The sequence below is a fragment of the Carassius gibelio genome, chromosome B21 (genome assembly GCF_023724105.1).
Source record: "Carassius gibelio isolate Cgi1373 ecotype wild population from Czech Republic chromosome B21, carGib1.2-hapl.c, whole genome shotgun sequence".
NCBI classification, from domain to species: Eukaryota; Metazoa; Chordata; class Actinopteri; order Cypriniformes; family Cyprinidae; genus Carassius; species Carassius gibelio.
This window is the reverse complement of record NC_068416.1, coordinates 20,712,150-20,737,518: the sequence shown is the minus strand read 5'-3', so window position 1 is coordinate 20,737,518 and position 25,369 is coordinate 20,712,150. Positions and strand designations below refer to the sequence as shown.

At 36.9% G+C, this 25,369-nt stretch overlaps 1 protein-coding gene across 1 annotated transcript in view; it reads right to left on the bottom strand.

Moving 5' to 3' along the window:
- LOC127986709 (matrix metalloproteinase-17-like) overlaps positions 1 to 25,369 on the bottom strand; it is a 67,627-nt gene that overhangs the window by 30,461 nt on the left and 11,797 nt on the right. The window contains exons 2-3 of the mRNA XM_052589039.1: positions 1,978 to 2,110; positions 1,628 to 1,763 (exon numbers count right to left, since the gene is read on the bottom strand). Of these exons, the coding sequence (XP_052444999.1) occupies positions 1,628 to 1,763; positions 1,978 to 2,110 (269 nt within the window). The remainder of the gene's footprint in view (positions 1 to 1,627; positions 1,764 to 1,977; positions 2,111 to 25,369) is intronic.

Genomic DNA, 25,369 nt, shown 5'->3' with positions numbered 1-25,369 from the left:
CGGGAATGAAAACAGCACTCATCAAGCTATTTCATCTACCATCCTACAACTGATGAAGCCATTCAGATGAGGACTGAAACATCTCCAATAAATGGGGAAACATATCTAGATGATCTGGAATAAATTAATAAAGTCATGTTCCTCAGTCGAACTGCTATACTGATCGCAATGCAATATATTTCCAAGGACGGACAACGTCCACAGAGACCTACTTTCCCAGGCATGAAATAAATCTACCTACAAGTCACAAACATACCTAAACTTTGATGTTTTACCAATCGGAACACAATGGGTAGTAGCAGGGGTTTATTTCACTCTATAGGTAGAGTGAGCGGGATGAGCGTAAGCCTGTGTGATTGACAACACAGAGAATGTGAGATCACTGTGGGATTCTGTAATGAGGAACAGAGAAGAACTTGGTATGAAACCCAAGACTACTGTCTGTAGACAAAGCCCCATATTACACACACACACACACGATTTAAGAAAAGACACACTGTCAATCTGTCATCAAAACAGACAGAAACCACTGGCATTTTGGAAAGTTTCAGTGATGGAAATTGGAACAGTCTGTGTTGAGGGCTTTCCGACACTCATCCTCAATGCTCTATACATCTGATAACATCAGAACATATCATCCTATAAGATAAGAACGTAACCCAGTATAATTCAGAATTTTCTATATATATAATATCAGAATATCAATCAAAATATGATCCAATAACTTTCTCAGAATATACTGTAAACGAATATTTCCTTGTTAAAAACACAATACCTACCAATATTTTCAAGCTATAAAATTTGTATATAAAATATTTTCTAAGAAATAAGAATCTACACAATATTGTCTAGTAATAAAATCTGAATATTATTTAGAACATAACCCAATATTGTTTATCCATAATATCAGAGCACAAGTCAATATTTTCTAGCTGTAAATTCAAAATATAACCCAATATGTTCTAACTATAAAGTCAAAATATAACCTCATAGTTTTTATCTATAAAAATATAAATTTCTAGCAAAAATCACAATAATACACACTATTTTCTAGCTAAGAAAGGAGAATAAGGTAATATTTTGTAGCTGAAAAACCCAAACTCAACATTTTCTAGTTATAAAATCTGAATATAACTCTCTGTACAACCACAATATAAGCCAGTATTTTCTAAATATATATTAGAAAACAACACAAAATTGTCTAGTCATAAAATCAGAATATAACCATTCATTTTCTTGAAAATATCTTAAAAAATATTTCTATATTATCAAGCTATAAAGTCAGAATATAAGACAATATTTTCTACAAATTTCCAATATAAATCAGATTAATTTCTTATTTTCTGGCAAAAAATATTTTCAGTTATGAAGTCAAAACATGCATCAACATTCCAGTCTCTAAAAAATCGTAAGCCAAAATTGCCACAGAATGCCATTTTCATCCTAGTTTGCTCACAAAATTTCATTGCATCACTAATTCTGTCTCTTTCCATCAGCTCTAACTACCACTGAGGCTTTAAGTCAAGAATGCATAGATGTCAAATATATCGAATGCATCTCTGACATGTACAGTATAGCTGTCTGACAGGAATCACTCAAACAGTCTCAGTCACAAAAATGAATGTACCTCCAGGAAAGATGCCTCTTGTTCCATTTATTCTGAGGAGCTAGAGCTCGCTTTCGTCTGCCTGCCGATGTGTCCAGCTCTGACACATCTGGCAGCGAGCAACGAGGGGTCTTCATTAAGCCCAAGGTTGCCTGGTCTGCAGGGAGACACACAAACATGCATAAATACAGACCCATATACATGGCAGAATGCAGATATTTGAATGCTTTTCTCATCCTGTAGACCAGCTGCAGAAAGAAAGATGAACATGAGATGACAAACCAATCTGATTTACACTGGTGGTTATCTACCAGACAAAAACCAAGGACAATGTGGACCAGAGTTTTATTATGAAAATAAAACATACAAACCTAGCACTCCAGTTTCTTTCAGGCCTCCGAACCTCTGCATGGCTTTGATGGCTCTCGTCAAAGCCTCTTTAGTCTGTAGCTGTCCATTCACAGGATCAGGGGGAGGGAGATAGCCAAACTTGCTCAACCAGTCCTGTGGTAGAAAACAGGCATTGTGAAAATCATTATATCAAAATTAACAGGTGCTTTCACTATTTTTTTTTTTTTTGATTTCTGATAATACCAGGCAGTTTACAGCAAAATGTTTCCTTCTAAGTACATTTTCCTACATCCCTCATCAATATGTCTATTTATGGGAGTAAGAAAATGCACTCGGTTTAATTGGTTAAAATATTTAACCTGCAATTTTTAAAGATTAAAATCTTAGTTTGTTTTCTATTATTGCATTTCAAATGTAACCCTTGACCTCATAAGGGTAATTTTTTTCTTAAATTGAGATTTAAACATAAGCTTAAAACTGAATAAATAAGCTCTGTATTGATTCATGGTTTGTTACGATTGGACAATATTTGGCTGAGATATAACTATTTGAAAATTTGGTGCAAAAAAAAACAAAAACTAAATATTTAGAAAATGTTCTTTAAAGTTGTCCAGATGAACTTCTTAGCATTGCATTTTACTAATCAAAAATTAAGTTTTAATATATTTACAGTAGGAAATTATGATCTTTATTTAATATCCTAATGATTTTTTGGTATAAAAGAAAAATCGGTTGCACTTTATTTTACAGTACGTGTACTTAAATGTACTTATAGTGTACTTCAAGTGTATCTAAGCAAGTTCTGGTAATACAAGGTAACTACTGTGCACGGGGTAGGGGTAGGTTTAGGGGTAGGTTCAGGGTTAGTACCTAGTTATTACATAGTTATTGTAATTACTATAATAAGTACATAGTATGTACAGGACTGTAAAATATAGTGCTACCAAAAAATCTATAATTGTAACCCTGTATTTTTGGCTATTGGTACAAATATACCCCAGCGACTAGTTTTGTGGTCCAGGGCCACAGATGATTTCACTACTTTGCTCTGAGCAGATGTTACAATTTATTCAGATGCATCAAATTAGAGCATGAAAAACTGGCAATTTATTAAGAAATATCCCAGGTGCTTCTTCAGTTTTACTGTAATTAAAAAGTTTCAAGCTTTTTCTTGACTATTTTCATTGGTAATCAAGTCATATTCCATTTAACATTCCATCCTGTCAGTTATTTGTAAATCTCATTAACTAGCAAAAAAAAAAGTTCCTTTCATCCTTCAGAATGTGGATGAAACTGACCAGAACATATTTCTAAAGGTTTGCTATAAATAAAATAAAAATAATAAAATAAAAATAAATATATATATATATATATATATATATATATATATATATATATATATATATATATATATATATATATATATATATATATATTAGAAAAAAATTTGAAGTAAAAAATTAATTATATATATATATATATATATATGTGTGTGTGTGTGTGTATATATATATATATATATATATATATATATATATATATATATATATATATATATATATATTCACACGTTAAATATGTACATGTATTAAATATTTAAACGAACAATATTTTTTTTTAATGAAAACCCATTGAAATCTACAAGCCACTGTTATATAGCTCCATGTCAAGGGTAATTGATCAAACCTCAATGAAATCAGCACTACAGACTTTAAAGAGAAAATCACCACCCATTCCAGCACCCATTCACTTTAACTCAACTCTGACACTGATGCCCATTGCGACTGTGCTGAATGACTATTAACAAGTATTGATCTGAGTTGGAAATTCAGAGCAATATTAAAGATTCAGACACACTCAATCCTGTTTTTTCCCCCCATTGTTGTGCGTTAAGCCAGACTATGTTGAATTTTAATGCTGTTTTGTCATTCAGATCAATAACTGGGATCATCTTCTCACAATTCAACCGATTCCATTACTGAAGTTGTTTTGTGCTAGCACAGCACTCTCAGCAGAGCGTGGAGACGTCCCAGCTGCACGTCAGCCCAGGCCTGCGGGCAAACTGTTTGCGTATGGATTAAATTTCATAAATCTTTGTGCTAAAACACAACGCTACACACTGTAATATGGTTCATTAAAATGTATGATCTCTGAAAGCGCTCTCACTTGATTAATCATGCCACCTTCATCCATTAGAAAAAACACCATCATGGCTACATTAATTATAAGAGAAAAAGAGAATGATTAAAAACGTCAAAGCTTGCTGACTCGGGGTATTATGATGCGATGTGCTTTCCCTTTAAATGCCAATAAAAGAACGAGTATGTGCTGCGAGTGGACATACCAAGGTCTTTCAGACCGGGGGTGCACAAACAAACCTCTTCACTTCAGTATAACAAATGATGGCACTGACAAGCAAAAGAACTAGAACATCAGCTACCAGAGCTAAAAAAAACATCATAAATTGTGCATTCATACTCTCTTTGAATCAGAATAACTGAAGAGTTGAAAAGTTCACGTCATGAAGCTAAACTCTGTCATGCTCCTCACTCAAGCCCTACCACACATAATCGAAAGAAGGCTAGAGAGCAGTTAAGAATTAAGGTTCTTCAATCACTTTGAAGTATGCAGTGTGCTTATGGAGTGCTACACACACTGGCCGACTTGGAAAAATAAAAGTAGTGTCTAAGGAACACGCGGTTGAGTGGGTCAACAACATGGAGCACTTACCAGAAGAGCTGACTTACATAAATAGTTCAATTTTCTCACTATCATTTAGTTTCAAACTGTTTGGCTTTCTTTCCTTGATAGAAAGATGTTTTAAAAAATGTTTGTAATGCTCTTCTTCTTTGCTGCGGGATAGTGTGATGTTGCACATTTTAAGAGCCATATTTTTCAAAAAAAAAAAAATCTAAAATATTTTTTTTTTATAAGATAAGAATGTAACCCAGTATTACATACTGTAGCTATAAAACCAGAATATTATCTAGCCATAAAATCGTAATATATAAGCCAATATTGTTCTAGCTAAAAACAACAGCAAAACACAATATAAGCCAATAAGATATGATTATTAACAATAATGCCTAGCTATAAATTCAGAAAAAGAACCCAATCTTTTCTAGCTACTGAATCAGCATATAACCCAAACATCTTTAGCAAAGAATTTAGAATTTAGATCAAGCTAATACAAAATAAAATAAAATAGATTCAGTATAAGGTTTCCAAAAACCTAATTTGAGCCAACAGGAATGGAAAGAAATTGAGACATTAAACTGTATTTTACAGAAGGTCGTTTTGTAAATGATGTGATTTTCTAATAAACCACAAAAGAAAACATCACCCGCGGCTTAAAAGTACTGTCCAAGACTGTATTAACAACTATTATCTGTTTGGTTTGATAAATGCTGGCTCTTTTCAGCTATGTGGCGCTATGCTACACTGACTGCTGCCTACTCTCTGTTTCGCTCCTCGCTACCAGCTGACATAATTTCTGTGTTGACACACTGTCCAGCTGTGTAAAAGTGTGGAGAAGAGGCTTATTCTTTTTGTGTGAGCTATATTCCCGCTGGCTGAAATATCGATGCATGACGAACCACTGTGCATACTCAGTATCTCATATCACACACATACATATACAGTATACACACACAGATTACTTACAGTCACACGCTGTTATCTGCAGCATACATATCCAAAAACTCAAAGTACAAGTGCTCACTTTTCCAGAGAAAAGGACAACTTGCTGTGTGATCATTAAGTGGATCTGCAAAGTACATACCAGTATTGTTATTATAATTATTTTAATGTTTTTTGTATGATATACACCATATAAAGGCAGCTTCACAGAAGATTCATGTTTCTACATTACAAGAGCAATGTGTTATCAGAGGTGCCTAGAAATGTACATTTCTTGGAAAATACAAATCAAGCCGTTAGTAAATGACTTGTATTCAAAAGGAAACAATAAGCGTGATTAAGGCATGTTGTGATCATAATGATTACAATGTTAGGAAAATTGCCATCTAACACTCACTTGAAGTCAATATTAAAAACATTAATAATTTAATAACGCTGTCAAATTTCAATTGAATTTGAAATTAAATATCCATTTTTAATCACATAATGCTGTGATGCCTAAATTCAGTTGTAGTGTTTAAAATCTTTGACTTGTGTTTTATTTTTAAACAAAATGTACTATTATACACACACACACACACACACACACACATATATATATATATATAATTTTATCAATCAGAGTGTTAATATCAGTGACAATATCAATACCATTAGTTTACATTAGCATGTATTAATTATAATAATACATTTAACACAAGGCAGAGTGTACAGAGTGATTTAATTGTAATATTGATTAAACTGTAATACTTATTTTCTAAAGAAATATTAATGCACTGAATCCCAATAAAGAGAACACTTCATTAAAGTAATATCATTGCTTTAATATGTATCAATATAGCTAAACAGTTATAATACTTGTTCCTGAAGCTGTCAGGAAGGAACCATGTGTGTTTAAAGGAAATGTCTAAATGAATCCTATCATTATCTAAATGGGCTAAATCCATTTTACTAACAATTATCTCAATACAATAACAGACAACTTCATGTCTTTAATATCTTAAGCTATATACCTTAATGAAATAATGTTCATTGTATTTGATTCTTTCAGTGTAGTAAAACATTTTTATATCAGCGTTACAATTAACTACAACAACCTTGCAGCTTCTACCAACAGCTTACAGATTTATATATATATATATATATATATATATACACACACAAATATATATTTATATATACACATATATATATATATATATATATATATATATATATATATATATATATATATATATATATATATATATATATATATATATATATATATATATATATATATATATATATATATATATACACACACACAAATATATATTTATATATACATATATATATTATTATTTTGACTTGTCTTTGGAATATAATCTTAATTCAGTTTGCATTTGCAATTTTATTTAAATATAAATTTATAACAAAATGTATGTGTGTGACCTTTACCGGATAGATGATAGGAGCGAAAGGAGGCTGAAGGTGTCAGAAAATGACACAGTCCAGATTTGTCCGAGCACATATGCTATCTGCAACTCCACTCTCACATTTTCAGAGAATTGTCATCTCACAGCCTTTAATGGTTAGTAGTGACCTAAAAAGATGCCACAGACTCTGCCGTCACAGGCTTTACTGAGGCACATTTTCCAAAAGATCAACTCAGTCAGGGATTCTGACTTTGATCAAACGCATCACTGTGCTCTGAGGGACCGAAAAGACGGATCCAACCCTGGCAGTCCGGTGGTGGTGATGAGTGAGTGTGTTCAGCAGTGAAGGTCAGTGTTCAGCGGTGCTTAGAATCCTCAAGCATGTTATCAGTCTTACTATGAACCAGTGGAAAGCTAGTAAAAAAAGTGAGGCTTTCCCTCACATGTGATCCAAAAGCCCCTGAATTCTTTAGCATAGGGAGTTGAAAATGTTCAGAGTGATATTAAACCTTCATATAATATGAACGGCAAATCAATAAACTAAGACAATAAACCTGAAAATAAACTCCAGCGCAGCTGTTTACGCTTTGAAGAGCGTATACATGCCAAGCGAGTCCCAGCTCATGTGTGTATCAAAACCATTTCCAGTCTTTTGGTTGCACAGAGGACATTTATTACACAGATTTATCATCCTGACATAACCGCGCCAAACTTAAAGAATTCACCCTTGTCCTGCAGTCAATTTTGACTCTATGTTCATCCTCACCTCCTATGTCACGGATCATTATGCCACACTGAGAAAGGTTAACATACTCATGTGCCACGGAGAGGCTAATAGTCCGGGATGTCAGTCAATGGCAATATGAATGAAAGGTCTCCTCACAAGGAGAGATTTCACTGAGTGGTTAAAAGCTTGGAACTGGAAGAGCATGTGTTGGCGTTACATCATATGCATACATCGATAAAAAAGAAGAAGAAAAAATATTTTTCTAAGTTGTGCATTAGAATGACTTATTAGAATTTATTAGACTGATTTCTGAAGGATCACGTGATACTGAAGGCTGGAGTAACGATGCTGAAAATTCAGCTTTGCAACTGAATAAATTACAATTTAAAATATATTGCGATAGGAAACAGTTATTTTGAATTGTAATTGTAATTGAAATAAAAGTATCTTTTTTTTTGTAGATAAGTGAATCTGAGTGGAGCCATAACAAAAGTTAAGACAAAAGTGTTTATTAGTAAACGGAAAAAGAAAAACCTCTATAGCTATTTTATTAATGAATCAAACTTAGACAAGACGTTTGACAAAAGTAAAATCTATGTTTTTCTTTTGGATAATACGAAAAAAAAAGAGCACTGCTTCATACATTCATGTTATGAGTGTCATCTACACAAATTGCTGAACCTAATCATTATTCAGTATGCTTCTTTCCTTTTTGACTTTTTTCAGAAAAGCATTAGGATAAGTGACAAAGAAAATCTGACTTGTGGAGGAAAGGAAAAAAAAAACATGAAGCCTAAAGGATGCTGTCTTTCTCTTTCCTCCACGGTCTTTAAAGCGTGCTGCTCCGCTTTCCTCGGACTGCTCCAGCATTTATCTGTAGAGCAGTCAGTGATTGTCCGCCATCCGCCTACCTCCCAAAATCTGTCTGCATTGCTGGATCTTTCTGAAAGATACAGGAAAGGCAGCAGCATGTCCATTTCTTCTGCTTCTTTTCAGAAAAAAAAAATGCCATTGTTTTTTTTTCTCTTAAAAGAAGCAGAAGAAACAGACAAGCTACAGGCTTGATTTTGTCTTGTTTTTGGTCTGAGAGTATGCAAACAGCATCATCTGTAAACATACTGAGTGTTCAGTTGCTCAACGGAGCAGACCAATGTTACAGCTGCAAAGCAAAAGAAACATTATTTGATATATTTTAGCTTAGTTATGAGTCAGTACTAAATGTGATGACATTGGGAGTAATGAAATATTTCAAAGCAAATAAATAAATAAATAAATAAAAATCCATGTATTATCATATTTTATTCTCTAAAGTAAAAAGTATCTAAGGATACTAACCTTAACTTAAATTAACTCTAAAAATGTTATATTTGTAATATAATCAAACTATATTATTATTTTTATTAATATCACATACTATTTTATTTTACATATTCATAAACGAATACAGCTCTACAGTAATTCATAAAATTTATATTATTTTGTACAACATATTACATTATCACAACCAACATTTAAATGTAGAAACAATAATTATATCATAACAACATAAGCTTTTTTTCATTCAGTGTATAATTAATAATAATAACTTTCACAATTACACATATATAATTCATGAATTAATTAATTTATACATTCATAAAAAATCTAAAATTAATGTACATATAGCAACCTAATTTAGAATCTCTATTTATTTTATTTTTTAATTTCTAAGGACCAACTCTTCCTGCACACCACTCACGTCTCACACCAGAGCACAGCAAAGAAAACGAGTTCAAAAGGAAAAACCAATCCTTTTACCGGGGCTCTGCAGATCAAACCTCCTAAATGTCACAGGTCACAGGGTGAGGGCTGATCTAGTGCTGGACAGGTGGAACTGCCATGGGACTTAACCTCTGAAGTTTGCAGTAGAGTAGAAGCAGAGGGCAGAGCAAACACAAAGGAGTCATGCTGTAATCCCTATATCTCTATGCTGTTCTTCTTCTCACTACAGTCCTAACCTCACGTGCTGCCAAATCTCATCTGTGCAGTGTATAAGTAACTTAATTTGGATGCTAAAACTGTCTCTAATTCCTTCATAAAGCTAATCCCAGCTGCACTAATCCTTATTGTCAGAAAACATGCAACTGTGCATGATACACTGAAAACAACAAAACAGAGAAAAATGGTTCATTTTCTCCCTCCGTTTCATTCATCTCTTTCATATCTGTACATAAAACCTGTGCGCAAACATTTCATGCAGAAGTAGGCCTATTTAAATCCTTTGACACACTTCTGAACAGCTCGCAAATGATTTCAATTGTTCAATTGTAGCATGTTGCTAAGCTAACCACGGAGCACTCTAGTAAGCATGAAATTACATAGGACACACCAAGGATTTTTTTTTTTTTTGCTGTCCCTATTGAATGAAATGTCAGTTTTTATACCTCGTCTGCCATCTAAGATGTATTTTTTTTCAGTGAAATAGCCTACTCATATAGGCTACATGTAGCTATTTCTTGTAATTTGGTTAAAATGAGGTGTCTCGTGAGGTATCACAATTAAGACCACCACTTAATAGATGAGCCCAGGCAGCTCCTTTCTGAAGAGGACAGGTTGTGTGGAAACAGCCTTATAAAATACACAGTTTGGGACGTGTGTTATGCTAATAACTGTGAGCATGAGCTCCCTCATCGATAATAACTCAAATTCATCAACATGAGAACAAAGCTAAGGTCAAATAATGTGCATAAGCACTTGTTTAAAGGATTTTGCATGATATTTCTGCTCAGATAAGTGAGAACACTTGTGCAATTATTAGTGAATAAGACCCATTGACGCTTGCTTTGTCACAGCTGTATATTTTGTGCAGGCGTTTTATTTAAATCAGCATGCTCTAATAAACAACAGCATTTATTACGCCTGTACCAAACTAAGATAGAGAGATAAAATAGAGAGAGAGATAGAGAGATGTAAAATATTCATAGTGCATCGAATGTTTATTTTATTAGTAGTTACATTAGTAGTAAGCAAGCATCAGTATTACCATATATTCTTAAGATGAAAACAGACAGCAAAAAAATAGAAAAACACAACACACTTTATTTTAAGGATCATAACATTAAAGATTTTTGACTCAGGCTATTAAGCAATTTAGTAATGTTCTAGAAACGTCCTAGTAACTGTCACACCTGGACTCATTTAGTGTGTTTTTGCCCGTGACCCAGTTTGTGTCTTCGGTTTTTAGTTTGATTAGTTCCCAGGTGTGTCTATTATCTTCCTCATGTGTTCCATGTCCCTGTTAATTTAGTTATTCCATCCACCTGTGTTTCCCCATTATCCTCTGTACATAAGCCTTTACCTTTCAGTTCTGTTTTGTCGGGTCTCCTCACTTGCTACTAACTCATTCCCTTACGTGTGTCTATCGCTGTGCTCCTTGAGTTGAATATATTAAAAGCCTTATTCCGTTTATCCTCGACTCCGTATTCCTTCAGGCAGCGTAAACCCGTGACAGAAGACCCGACCTAAAAAAGAAAGTTTAAAACTGCGTGGTTTTCCCTCCGTTTTGCTTTTGTTTTTTCACAGTCTTTTCTTTTCTTAGTTTCTATGGATCCCCTCTATCGTCCCGAATTCCTCATCCTCCTGCTGAAGCAGGAAGGACGTTCTCTCGAGGACCATACCAGACAGTTTCTTCTATTAGCTAATGCCACCAGCTACCCGGACGACGCGCTCTGCACCTTCTACAACACCAGCCTGAACTCCAAATGCAGAGCGTTGTCGTCCGAAGATGGTCCTCGGGAGGATTTCGCCTCATTCGTGGAGTGGACTCTGGCGAGAAATGGCTCACCTTTCACCGTCTGCCCGATAGTGGATCTCGCCAGTCCCACTCCCGACCCAGAGACCAGCCAGCCACCATCACGCCGCACAGAGCCAGAGCCCACCGCAGCCGCAGAGCCCGAGCCATCCACTGACAGGGAACAGGATCTCGAGAGCGCGACTGACCAGGTGTGTGAGCCGGCAACACCGTGCATCGTGGGAGTCCTCGTGGAGATCGAGGGCGTGGAGGAAAGCCCTGCCCACACTCCTGCGACTGAGGGTGAGCCGTATACAGTCTCTGAAAGTCATATGGAGCAAGTTCTGGATCTGATGGACTGGTCTATGGAGGTAACCCCTAATTTCCCTGTTTCCCCGCTGGTTCCATCCAGCCATGAATTTTCTGTTTCTCCGCTGGTTCCGCCCAGCCCTGAGTTTTCTGTTTCTCCGCTGGTTCCGCCCAGCCCTGAGTTTTCTGTTTCTCCGCTGGTTCCGCCCAGCCCTGAGTTTCCTGTGTCTCCGCTGGTTCCGCCCAGCTCTGAATCTTCTGTGTCTCCGCTGGTTCCGCCCAGCTCTGAATCTTCTGTGTCTCCGCTGGTTCCGCCCAGCCCTGAGTTTTCTGTTTCTCCGCTGGTTCCGCCCAGCCCTGAGTTTCCTGTGTCTCCACTGGTTCCGCCCAGCCCTGAGTTTCCTGTGTCTCCGCTGGTTCCGCCCAGCCCTGAATCTTCTGTGTCGCCGCTGGTTCCGCCTAGCTCTGAATCTTCTGTGTCTCCGCTGGTTCCGCCCAGCTCTGAATCTTCTGTGTCTCCGCTGGTTCCGCCCAGCCATGAATTTTCTGTGTCTCCGCTGGTTCCGCCCAGCCATGATTTTTCTGTTTCACCGCTGGTTCCGCCCAGCCCTGAATCTTCTGTGTCTCCTGTATTCCCTCCCAGCCTCCCTCTCCCACCTCCTCCCAAACCTGCTGGTCCCTCTGCTCCACTTCCGCTGGTTCCGTCCAGCCCTGATCCTCCTGTCCTTCCTCCCATCCTTCTCCTCTCTCCTCCTCCTAGACCAGCCAGTTCCTCGTCATCCCTGCTGGTGCCATTCAGTCCCGCAGCTCACCCTCAGTCCGCGCCATCGGGGCGCGATGGTTCGCCGCTGGACTGCCAGTCTCCAGCTCTGCCTTGGCGCGTTAAAGCCCTGTCTCCGCCTCCATCCTCCGAGCCCTGGACTCCTCCTCGGTCCTTCGACCCAGCGGCTCCGCCTTGGCTCTTAGCTCCCTCGTCTCCACCGTGGCCTGTCATCCCACCTGCTCCACCGGGCTCCCTCGTCCCTCCGGCTCCACCCTGGTCAGTCGTCGACCATCCGCCGCCTCGGGACTCCACTCCTCCGGTTCCACCTCGTCTTTCCATCCCTCCGGCTCTGTCAGGCTCCTCCTTCCCTCCGGTTCCACCTCCATCCTCGGTCGCTCCGGCTCCACAGCGGTCTGCCAGGACCCCGCCTCCGCCTTGGTCGCCTGAGCCTTCTGCTCCACCTAGGCCCTCCGGAACCTCGACGTCCCCCTGGCTCTGCGGCTGTGCTGCTCCATCTTGGGCTCCTCACCCACCGGTGCAGTCTCCGCCTGTCGGCCCCCTGGTGTCGTCGACCCTTCCTTCACCATGGCTCCTCCCGCCGTCGACCCCACCTTGGATCTCCGTCCTGGCTGGTCTCTGGTGGACCATCTGGCTCCTCCTGCTCCTGTCTCCTCCCTGGCTCCTTCCTCCGTGGTCCCTGTCTGCTGGCCCCCTCCTGGGAGTCCGTCCTCCACCGGAACCTCCTCCCAAGTTCCCACCCACGCCTCCCTCGGTTGTTTCTACGGTGCGAGGACGCACCTGCCGGGAGGGGGGAGTACTGTCACACCTGGACTCATTTAGTGTGTTTTTGCCCGTGACCCAGTTTGTGTCTTCGGTGTTTAGTTTGATTAGTTCCCAGGTGTGTCTATTATCTTCCTCATGTGTTCCATGTCCCTGTTAATTTAGTTATTCCATCCACCTGTGTTTCCCCATTATCCTCTGTACATAAGCCTTTACCTTTCAGTTCTGTTTTGTCTGGTCTCCTCACTTGCTACTAACTCATTCACTTACGTGTGTCTATCGCTGTGCTCCTTGAGTTGAATATATTAAAAGCCTTATTCCGTTTATCCTCGACTCCGTATTCCTTCAGGCAGCGTAAACCCGTGACAGTAACAGCATAATGTTTGTCTTGCAGACAATAAACAGACAAAATCCATACTTCACATACTGTATTTTAGGAATCATCCGTCATAGATATGAGAGTTAGAGAGAGATAGCGAGTTGACTTGATAAAGTAAGCAATCTAGTAATACCCTAAGCAACACCTTAGAAACCACAGAGGCTGTATATTTATCTGGCAGACGAAAACAGGAAAAACTATTTACACCAAACATATGCTGAGTCCCAATTCGCATACTATCCGTCCTAAATAGTATGCGAAACTAGAATTAGTACGTCCCAAATCGTAGTATGTTGAAAAGAGTATTCCAAAGATACCCGGATGGTCTACTATTTCCGGTTAGAATTCGAAGTGCAGATCAATGCACACTCTAAGTGCTAATATTGCCCACAACCCATTGCGTGTGGGAGGGAGGAGCTTTGCGATGGCTTTGCGGTGATGTAAACATGGCAGCCGGCTGCAGCAGCGGAGATGCGCCCTCAGCTTTTAAGTGTAAAAAATGTTTAACCCTAATTAAAGTTATATTTTATTTCGTTACACACATTGCACATGAACGTCAGAACCAGCCACCTCACAAACGACCTGCGTTTGGTTCTACGACGACGCAGCCCTGCTTCTTCACTCCTCAACTTGGTAGAAGAACACATTGTAAAATGTATTGTGAAAAAAAAACGATGAGAAAAAAAAATGGGAATAGTAAATAAAATTTTATTGGACATAAAGAATGAAGGAAAGTTGTGGTGTGCGTAACTAGGCAACCACGTTGTTGTTCACGTTGCATGACGTCATCGAAGTATGTCCCTGAACGTGCATACTCTTTTGCTACACACCCAAAAGTATGTAGTTTTACCTCACAAAAAAAGTACATACTTTTAGGTCGTAGTATAAGTAGGCAAATTGGGACTCAGCGATACTCTATTCTAGGGTTCACAACATCTGAGTTTTTACTTGGGCTATTAAGCTATTTAATAATGCCCTAACAACGCCCTAGTAACACTCTATTAACCACACAGACTGCCTTAGCAACAGAACAATGTTTGTCTGACAGTTAACAAAAAATAAAAACGAAAAAAATTCCACACACGTACTGGGGACTCTTTTTACTTAATTTCTTAGCAACTTCCTAGCAACTGCATAGTAAGTAGTATTTTTTGTTTTCTTATTTTAAATTCTTTCACAATTTCAATGCTTTGCCAACTGAGAGATAAAGTGACTAAAAAACAAAACAAAACACTGAAATTAGCCTTTTTCTTTACCACTATTTCACCCGTTTTCCTTCTGATTAAAGACCATCTGATTTAAATACCCACATTATCATGTGAAGGCCATAATTAAATTTTGGTAGAGCCGTCATCATAGGGGACACTTTCATATGGAGCTCGGAAAGGTCAAGCAGAAGAGTCAAATGGCAGGACACTTCCTTGTCATCTGCACGGCCCCAGTGGAGAGAGTCACAGTGGTCAGTCAGCTGCATCTCTCCTATAAAGAGTGCAATTGTCTCTGACTGATGGGCAGAATCTAAACACACGGCAGCACATCCCAGTCTGCTGTGTCCAGTCAACAGACTCATCTGACAAAGCCCCTTCATCTCTCATTCTGAGAGGAAGTGAGTCATTAGTCGGGATCTCCCCAGACACTGACATCCCTGTCAGGCTTGTCATCGTGTCTGCTCATGGATGCCATGAATAAAGCTTGTTTACAGAGCTAAATGTCAGAGAAAGTGGATGATGAGCGATATATTCAATCTACAAAATTTCCATTACTGCGACTTCTGCAGACCTGCCAGAACCACACAGGTCATGTCTCTTGGGCCCCGTTTACACTAATGCGTTTTCGTCTTAAAACGGCGTTTTAGAATGAAACCGTTCCTTGTCTACACTGGCGTTTCCGCTGCGTTTCAGAAACGATCTCTGTCTACACTACACAACGATACATATCTATGGGTACAACAATAAGTAGGGTCTGTTTACACTAAAATGCAACCCTGGAGTTTTCAAACTAAAACGGCATCTGCAGCGTCATTAAAAGTCTCAGTTTTCGAGGGTGTAAAACGTCTGAGTAGTGTAAACAATAGGCGTAACTGTAGCGAAAGTTATGCGTTTTAAAACAAAAATGCACTAGTGTAAACGGGGCCTTAACCTTGGGGTCATGACTTATTACCCTATAAGCTGATATGGCTATTTATGTTTTTATTATTGTGTGTGTGTGTGTGTGTGACCCCCCACCCCCAACACATAATTTGGATCACAAGAATCTTATGATATTTGTATATACTTCAGTTATTAGTTGTTGTTTGCAACAACTGGTGTGGATGCTAATATGGTTATCTTTGTAGTTATCATTCTTCATGTGAACGGGCTTTAAGATGTCGATGAGTGTATTTGTATTTGTATGCTCTTTTTTTGTTTATTTTGATTGCTTCCATTCGCCTCATTTGCAAGTCGCTTTGTATAAAAGCGTCTTTTAAATGATTAAATGTAACTTTTCTGGGTGACAGTTGAGAGCTTGAGTTGCGGTGGCAACCCTGGGCATCTTTAGAAAACACAGAGGACTGCCTGATTGCCTGACAGCAAACTCTTGTCTCTCTCACTTTTTTATTGAAAAAGGTTAGTTAAAATGATTTAATTGCAGATTAAACCTCTAATTCAAAAGCTTTAATGTCTAATGAATGTGTTTTTTATTGAAGAGTTATTTCCTAACTATTTTTAAATGGATTTTATGCCAGAGTACTAGTCTATTAATGAATGGCAATAAATTGAGCAAAGTAGTCAAGTTCATAAAAAGTTAGAAAGTTTTGTATACCTCTGATATGTGTTTTACTTACCCGAGTTATACTCACCTGAGTTATATTTGAGTTTTGAGTACGTTTTGTTTTTAGGATTTATTTATTATTTTGTTTATTTATATGTGTATTATATACATTTTTTCTTGTTGCTGCAATTGTTTTATGGCTTTGAATGCCATAGTCTTAATAAAGACAACACAGAGGACTGCCTGATTAACAGCAACTCGTGTCTCTCAAACTTTTTTATTGAAAAAGACAATTTCTCATCTGTTTAGTGAACCTCCAGGGTGAGGGTCTGCAAAACACACACACACACACACACACACACACACACACACGCGCACACACACACACACACACACACACACACACACACACACACACACACACACACACACACACACATTTAAATGTCTCTTATGCTTACCAAGGCTGCATTTATCTGAATAAAAATACATTAAAACAGCAATATCGTGAATAATATTGCCATTTAAAATAAATGTTTTCTAATTGTATATTTTTTTCAATGTCATTTATTCTTGTGATTGAATTTTCATAATAACTCCAGTTTTCAGTCTCACATGATCCTTCAGAAATCAAGAAACATTCCTTATTATTATTAATATCGTAAACAGCTGTGCTGCCTAATATTCTTGTGGAAACCATGGTACTTTTTTTCAGGATTCTTTAATGAATAGAAAGTTCAAAAGAACAGCATCGATTTTAAATAGATATCTGACGAATTTAGTATTCTTTGCTGAATAAAAGTATTGATTTCTTTCCAAGAATCTTACTTATTCCAATCTTCCCAACAGTAGTAGCACTAATAAAATATGACATGTACTGTATCTTCTTCTACAGCCACTTTTCTTTTTTTACCACATCTACAGCCAGGCAGCTGTCTTCGGTTTTGGACACAGCTATTGCATCAGCAGAGGATGTATGGAATAGTGGGATAATTTTAAAAATGTCATCATTTCATACATATATCAAATCAACAATTAAACAATACTATAGACAAAAGCAAGACAGAATAAAATTTATACATATATCAACATTCACAGACAGCCTCTTGAAAGTGTCTAAAATCTTAGAAAAAAGCAGTTTCATAGTAACTTAAGCTTAGGATTATGTTTCTTATCAAGTTTTGAAGTAAACTTTATCTCTATAAAGTGTTTGAACTGAAAGGTCTTCATGTAATCCTCAAAAAAAAAAAAAAAGGCTCCCCTAGGCCTTTTTTTTTTTTTAAAGTAAATCCTCCCAAAAAAGTGCAATTACTAAAAAAAAATAAAAATAAAAATAAAAAAAAACAATCTGGCCAAATGATGTTTATCTAAGAACAGGGATTTTAGACAGAATCGAATTAGCTTTTCAACACACAGAGGCAGAGTGCCAAAGCATCTTTTTTTTTTTCAAGCACCTAGCTGTATAAGATACAGTAGGATTACAAAACAAGAAAGTGAGAGTAAATCCTTGGTGAGGCTATCCAAATATCATCTCCATTCCTTTCCTGGTCCAAACTCCTGGCTTTACTGAAAATATGAAGCAGGAATCCAAGGCTGCATCCCAGCAGAACATTACTCAAGAGAAGACTTCATATCATACATCTGAGAATGACATCTAGAGGCCATCAATTGGTTGAAAAACATCAGAAGCTAGAACCTAAATGAAACTGATAATAAAAATAGTATGGTACTGGTAGACAGGGTATCATAATTACATGAACAATTTTGTAAGGATTTGACGAGGAGATGTCAACCTCATGATAAAGGTTAGACTTAAAGATTACAGGATCAACTCCACACAGGAGTGTTTAAAGAAATGGATAGTTTCTGACACCACTGTCCTGCTAAATCACAATTGACTCAGGCACTTAACCTCACTTCGCTTCAGCTGGACTGATTGGCTCTGCAAAGGTTATATTCAGCCTCGCTTTAAAAGTGTTTGATAAATGGCAAGTAAGATCACCAGTAAAAAGTTTGGACTATTAATGAAGCAATAGCAAAGCCAATAAAATGAAATTATTAAAAGCTGCCACACTTTATTTACTATATTATCCATCTAGGCATTCACTTCACCAACTGCATCCTGGGATACTTTTTAAACAGTATTGAAGTAGTTTCTAGACTGGATTTGTTAGCTGCTTTTCCTTTACTATTGCTTTCATCTCATCCTTTAAAAATAAAATAAATAATATAAAAAATGTAAATAAAATGAAATAAAATTTTATATGACATTGAAAGCATAAAAATAAGAGAACTTTTTTCATTCAGATAAAACGGAGAAGCAATTTTCCCCCCTCATTTTTCAAGACATTCTTGATTTCAAAATAGAGATTATATGTAGTTGAAATAAATGCTTTAAGAATTCTTGACTATTATTCTGTTGCACAGACCTGAAAAAATGATGATGGCACAGGGTTGTGAATGAGTCCACCTCCACTTCTGAACATAAAGATAAAATTCAATTTAAAATCTTGTTTTTCCATTATTTTTGAAAATGAAGAAAAGTCTCCATTTTCAATTTTGTTTCTTTTGTCAGTATAAAATCCAAAAACGATTGAACACAACAACTGTAGGTGTAGTTGAATTGTATTTTAAATAATTAAGTAAATAAAATTAAATAAACAATTTCAAAAGATGGGTTTAGTTTAGTAGAAATTAATTGGCACAAATTGTATTTGTCAACAAAAACAATTTAATGCATGTAACCATTTTTGAATGTATAGTTTACTCAAAAATGAAAATTCTGTCATCATTTTTAACGATGTCTTTGCTACATTTCTGGACCTTGATTGTGGTAGTATCATTGCTGTCTATGGGAGGTTCAGAGAGCTCCCGGAATTCATCAAAAATATCTTAATTTGTGTTCCGAAGATGAGCAAAGGTCTTGCGGGTTTGGAATGACATGAGGTTGATAATTAAGGAAAGAATTTTCACACACACACACACACACACACACACACACACACACACACACACACACACACACACACACACACACACACACACACACACACACACTACATTTAGTCAATTGAGTCCTTACATTTGATTGGTATTGTACATGACCATGATTTGGTTGCTTTTTCTCCATCCACATAAACGCATTAACTTGTCCCACAGTAACTGTGCAATGTGTATAATCTAGAGGGTAAGAGGACAGGAAGGATTTGGGCAAAGTCACAGCTGAAGCAGAGAATGGAAACCCAGCCATCCCAATGCCCAGTTCAATCTACCAAGAGAGGATTGGGAGATTACACACAAGCAGAAGGGTGAAAGAGAAATAAAGTAATACATGTATATAAAAAAAGATGGTTTTATCTAAGTGCAGAATTCAAGAGCCAATCGTAAACTCAAGAGATGTTTTACACAACCAAGTGCATAAACACACAAAGGATTACGAGCGAAGAAATTCACTTTGCTGTTGAAATGTTTGCTGAATTTCATGAGCTGCAATGCCGAAGCTGAAAGATAAAGAGAGGGAGAAGGAGTGAGTGAAAGATTCGGGCTTGAAAAAAGCAGGGAGATAAAGCTGAGCTGCCTGCCATTTCCCTGGTCATCCGTATTCAGAGTGGCAGCATAGTGGCAACACTAACAAACAGGCCAGATAAATCAATACAGTAACAACTTCAAGCATTCAGGACAGAACTCTTTTAATACACAATCAAGGGAACGCGATCAATCATCTCTCAGACGCAGACCACCTACGACACCATCACGCAGGTCTAGTGTCTAACAACCTGCCATGTTGGTTATACATTAATCGAGCATGGCAAGGATAAAATAATGACGTCCTTTACAAAGTCAGACAAAGTTTTTTGTGTCTCTATGTAATCATCTACAGAACAATGCATCAATAACACAGAAAAACAACCCATCTGTACTGTATCTGCGGCTGTGTACACAAACTCGCCACTTCCCCTTGGGTTCTGACTTTGTTGTTACTCAAGCTGAGAGGGAGGCGACAGTTTGACACTTTCTAAGCACAGTATGATAGCACATTGCTTTAACCACAACAAAATCCCTTTAAGCAAGTCGGTCCATTCCATCCACTGGCTAGGTGGCAGAAAAAAGGTAAAAGAAGACATTTCTGGCTGACATTTCTGTAGCATATACAGTAATGGCATCCAAAAGGCTGAAATTGAAAATATGGGATTTGACCTGGAGATAAATGGGAAAGTTTAAAGATTGAGAATAAGTTAATAAGAAAAGAAATACAATTACTCTTGGTCACCAATCCAGTATACAGTATTAGTGACAACACTCTTTTAAAAGTAAAGGTCCAAAAGATAAAACTCAAAAATAAAGAGAAATCATGCTGGAGAACATGATCACCAGGTTCCACACAAACTTGGAGCTCAAATGCTTCTGTCATTAAAGAAAAGTAGGACAAATTGAGTACTAAGACATTCTGACATGCATGTTAATTTTTCAATTCAACTTTTCACTCAAATTGTCATGCTATAATTGGTAATGAAAAGAATATTTAAATTAGAAAAATGACAAATGCGTGTTCTCTCAGACTTTTGGAGCACAGTGTATCAATCATTTAACTACTTCTAGCTTACTTTAAGCTAAAAAAACATCAACCCATAATTTTTTTGTTTTTTCCAGCTAATGTACTGTACACACATGAATAAGACCACATGATGGTTTCACAACACGATTAGCTTTTTTAATCAAAGACTTTCCTGCAGCTCCTGTGTTGTGCATTGCACTTTCCACCATTCATTTTTCATTGAGTGGCATGTGTCGTCTTTAGACTGTCTCTGAATATCACCACATGAAAGCGCAAGTTAATGCGACAGCGTCAATGAAACGTTTCCAAAATGACAGGGAAAATAGTTCACCCAAAAATGAAAATCATTATTTATTCATCCTCATGTCAAGGCTTAATCGTTAGTGTATGTGTATGAATAAACCAACAGGCTCTGATGGCAATTAGTGAATATTTTATGTTGTGGAAAATTGGTGACAGTTTTTGTATGAATCAAATTGAACAAATTGATGCAAAACTGCTCGTAAAAAAAGCTGTTTTCTCACGAGACTGTGTTGAAATCAATCATTAAGTGAATTAAGTGAGATCATTAGAAACACAAGTAAGCTTTTGAAATGAGTCCTAAAGTGTTAAAACTTTACTGTAATCTATTTGTTTAGCTTTAAGTGCTAGATGCTACTCTAAATGGTAAAATAGACTATCCAATACTGGCCGACAGATAACATAAAAAAGTCTACTGTAATAAAAGTCAGATAACATTCTTTATTCTGGGGGTGGGGGGACATTTTTGGGCAGAACAAGTACTTTGCTAAACTGATTATGATTTTCATTACCAGCCAGACTGTAGCAAAACCAAGCTCCATTTCCCATAAAATAAGCGAAAATATAAGAAAAATCTGCAAATTCCATCTGGCCCTATGACAGCTCTTTCCATGTGCACATATTATAACTACATTATCTGATCTCTAACAAAAGGGATGCTAATGCATTATTTATCTGTTTACACACGTCACACATGCTGTCAGTCGGTTTAGAGCCCTGGACAGACACACCTAGATAAAGCAAAATAGAATTAAATGGGCAATCTGATATATAAAGGCTCAGATGTGCAGGCTTTCAGTAAGGCCAGAAGGCTTTGAGCTGATCAATACTGCACAGGAGTTGAATCAGTGCGGTATGTGTGCTAATAATACATATCAAAAACTTCTGCTTTAACCTCCTGCGGTACCCACAGAGAGCGTCTCCACTGGTTTATATCATGTTGTCTGCTCAAATGGGGTGCAACTGTTGTGGATGTGTTTCCATATGAGCGCCCTTTATTTGGCTTCATATATATTTGATGTGCTGCAGAGAGGAGTGAGGTTGCGTGAGATTTAGTTTAGGATATGTGAGGAACCTCTCCATCTCTGCCATACTGACTTCATGTGCACATGATTTAAAGCCACTTTGGTCGGTTCAATATTAAATCCCCCGTGTTCGGCAAGGCTGAAGACTGAAAGATCTGTGGAGAATCTGTCCGCACCCAAACACTCGATCTTCACTTCTCCTTGAATCTCAGTAATAAAAATAAATACAAATGAGACAACTGTTGACTCAAAGAGCTACGCTCAATTTAATTTGATTGAATAATAATAATAAAAAAATAATCAAAAATAATATAAAATCAAATAATAATAATAATAAGCCCTTTGTTAAAATATATCATCATATTATTATTATTATCATTATTATAATCATTGTTGTTGTTTTGTTATTATAAATTATTAAAACTAGTTAAAATAAGTAATATTATTTCTTTATTTCAACTAATGAGGCATTTATCATTTATATAATTACTATATATACATATATAAAATTTATTTCTTTAACAATAATTCAGCCTGTAGGTAAAATAAATATAGCCTATTATTGTTATTATTATTATTATGAATCAGCCATTAGTTAAAATATTTATTTCAACTAATAAGTCATTTATGAATATTTATACTAATAATAATTTATTAATACTTGAATAAATAAATAATGAATGAATAGTTAGAGTAATGCACTTACAATGGATGTTATTCAAAACAGTATTCTGGAGGGTATAAAAGCCTAAATGTGTAGCTTGTATTTTTGTTAAAGCACTTTTATTTATATTTCTGGCAAAACCCATTATTATTTGATCTGTAAAATTGTCTTAGTCATCCATTTTTCTTTGGGACAGCTTTTCTAGGTTTTGCACTACCATCGCAATATCTGTGGGTTGAGTTTGCTCCATGTAAACAGTACTTCTGTAAATATATCTGTCTCCTCTCTTTCTGGTGTCTTTGCACATACTGAGTGAAAGTAACCAGGTTTACCAGAGTTGCAATGTCATGAACAATTAAAAGTTTGGACATAACTTGTGGCATTCATTTATAATGCACTGTTTGGCCATATGCACTTCAATTGTAAGTGTCTTAACTGTAACCTATAAAAAAAACTAAACCAAAGGAAAACTCTAAATTCTTTTCTGTGGTGAGAGACATCTCATTTGTGATTTTTTTTGCAAGAAAAAAAATCCTGGAGCAGAACTACCAATATACGATACACAGAAGTGAGAACAAAAAGATTGAATAGAGAGAGAACGAGAGTGAGAGTTTGTCAAATCTGTCTCATCTGAAACATCAGTGAGCAGAGGCTAATGGACATCACACTCCATTACATTTGAGTGGAAACCACAGGTAGACACATGCAAGCAGATTCATTAAACCCTTGGAGCGGATCAATATGTCAGATCCTTCAAATAGCCACCTTCTGTGTCAAACGGTCCAGGTTAATTTGATCTCCTTACAGCTCAATAGGGGTCAGCCTGCAGAGCAAAAAGACATCACAGACGGGTTACTGGGCCAAAGGGCTCGAACTAAAGAAGCAGAATAGTCTAAAATTAAAACTTGCCAATCAGTTTTATGGTGGGTGGTAACTTTTTAAACTTCATAAAAAAGTAAAACAAAATAAAAGTACAGTATCACATAATACATCATTAATAATTTCTGATGTGTACTAATGTAGTGTTATTACATTAATATTTTCAGTGTATATAATGTCAAACAGATGAAACTAATATTTTACTGAAGCCAGACTTGTGAAGACTTTTTGTAGTGTGAGCTTCTAAGCAAACATTTGTCACAATAGGTTTACAATCAGAAGTTTATCTAAGATGCATTTAAAATATATGAACTGAAGACTACTTCAGCGATAGTTTCTCAACGGTGTGGCAAAAAGTTAATTTCAGGCCCTGGTTTTCTGTCAAAAGCTGTGAAAGATGGGTCACCAGAGGCAATTGTATATACAATATACAAGTTTCAAAGCCGTGGCCGACAAAAAACTTTTTTTTTTACATTTCTCCCAAGCACAACGACATTAACAAAACCACATTTGCTGAAAGGCTTGAAAATGAATTCATATTCAGTGGTATGCTGGAGCCATTCGGAGCAAGCTATGCACATTTAAATAAGCTAGGCCTATTCTCCTTGGTATTCCACGCCACGCTTCCTGCTTCTGTCACTTGACATATTCTCTCTAATTCCTATTCCTCTTTTATAAGTGAGAGAGTGAGTGAGGTTGTTCAACAAAGCTTGAGCACCTCACGTTCACACACGTACTTCAAGACTTCTGGGTAAGAATCCCTGCTGAAGTTAACAGCATTTGATCTGCCTGCTTCTGTTGGCACAATTTGCCAAGAAGGGATTTCCATCACTCATATACAGAGTTTCAAACAACATATTTCCAATCAAATATTTAGTTAGAATGGAGTGATGAAATCCCACATCAAAGCAGCAAGTAGTCACTTTTCATGTGCGCTCACGATCGGGAGTTTTTTTCCCAATGGGAAGAGGAGAATGGTAAACAAGTGCCGGCACTGGTTTTAAAATAAACAAACCCTGACTCCAGGAACAATTTTTCTATTACAGTAGTTAAATATGAGTGCCTTAGTGAGCCCGATCCTTCATAAGCACTTGAAGTTGTATCCCTTTTGGCCACCAATCTGAAATGGCAGTTAGCCAAAGCTCACAAATGGAGGAAAGAATATGTCTGGAACAGAGCACCGACAGCGTTATTTACTGTACTACATGTTCCACATAGACCAAGGTAGGCATAAAAGTATTACAGATATACATTGCCTCCTGACAGACTCTCCAATATGCTCTTAATAAAGCTCCAGAGAATTGAAGTAGGAAACCTAACTTTTCAAATGCAAGAGTAGAGTCTTTGGCGTAATTACAATTACTGCTGTATTCAGTATCAGTCCAAAATTTGGACAAAGTATACTCAGTGTGTATAAGGGACATTCGTAGTACAAGAAAATACAAATGTAGTAC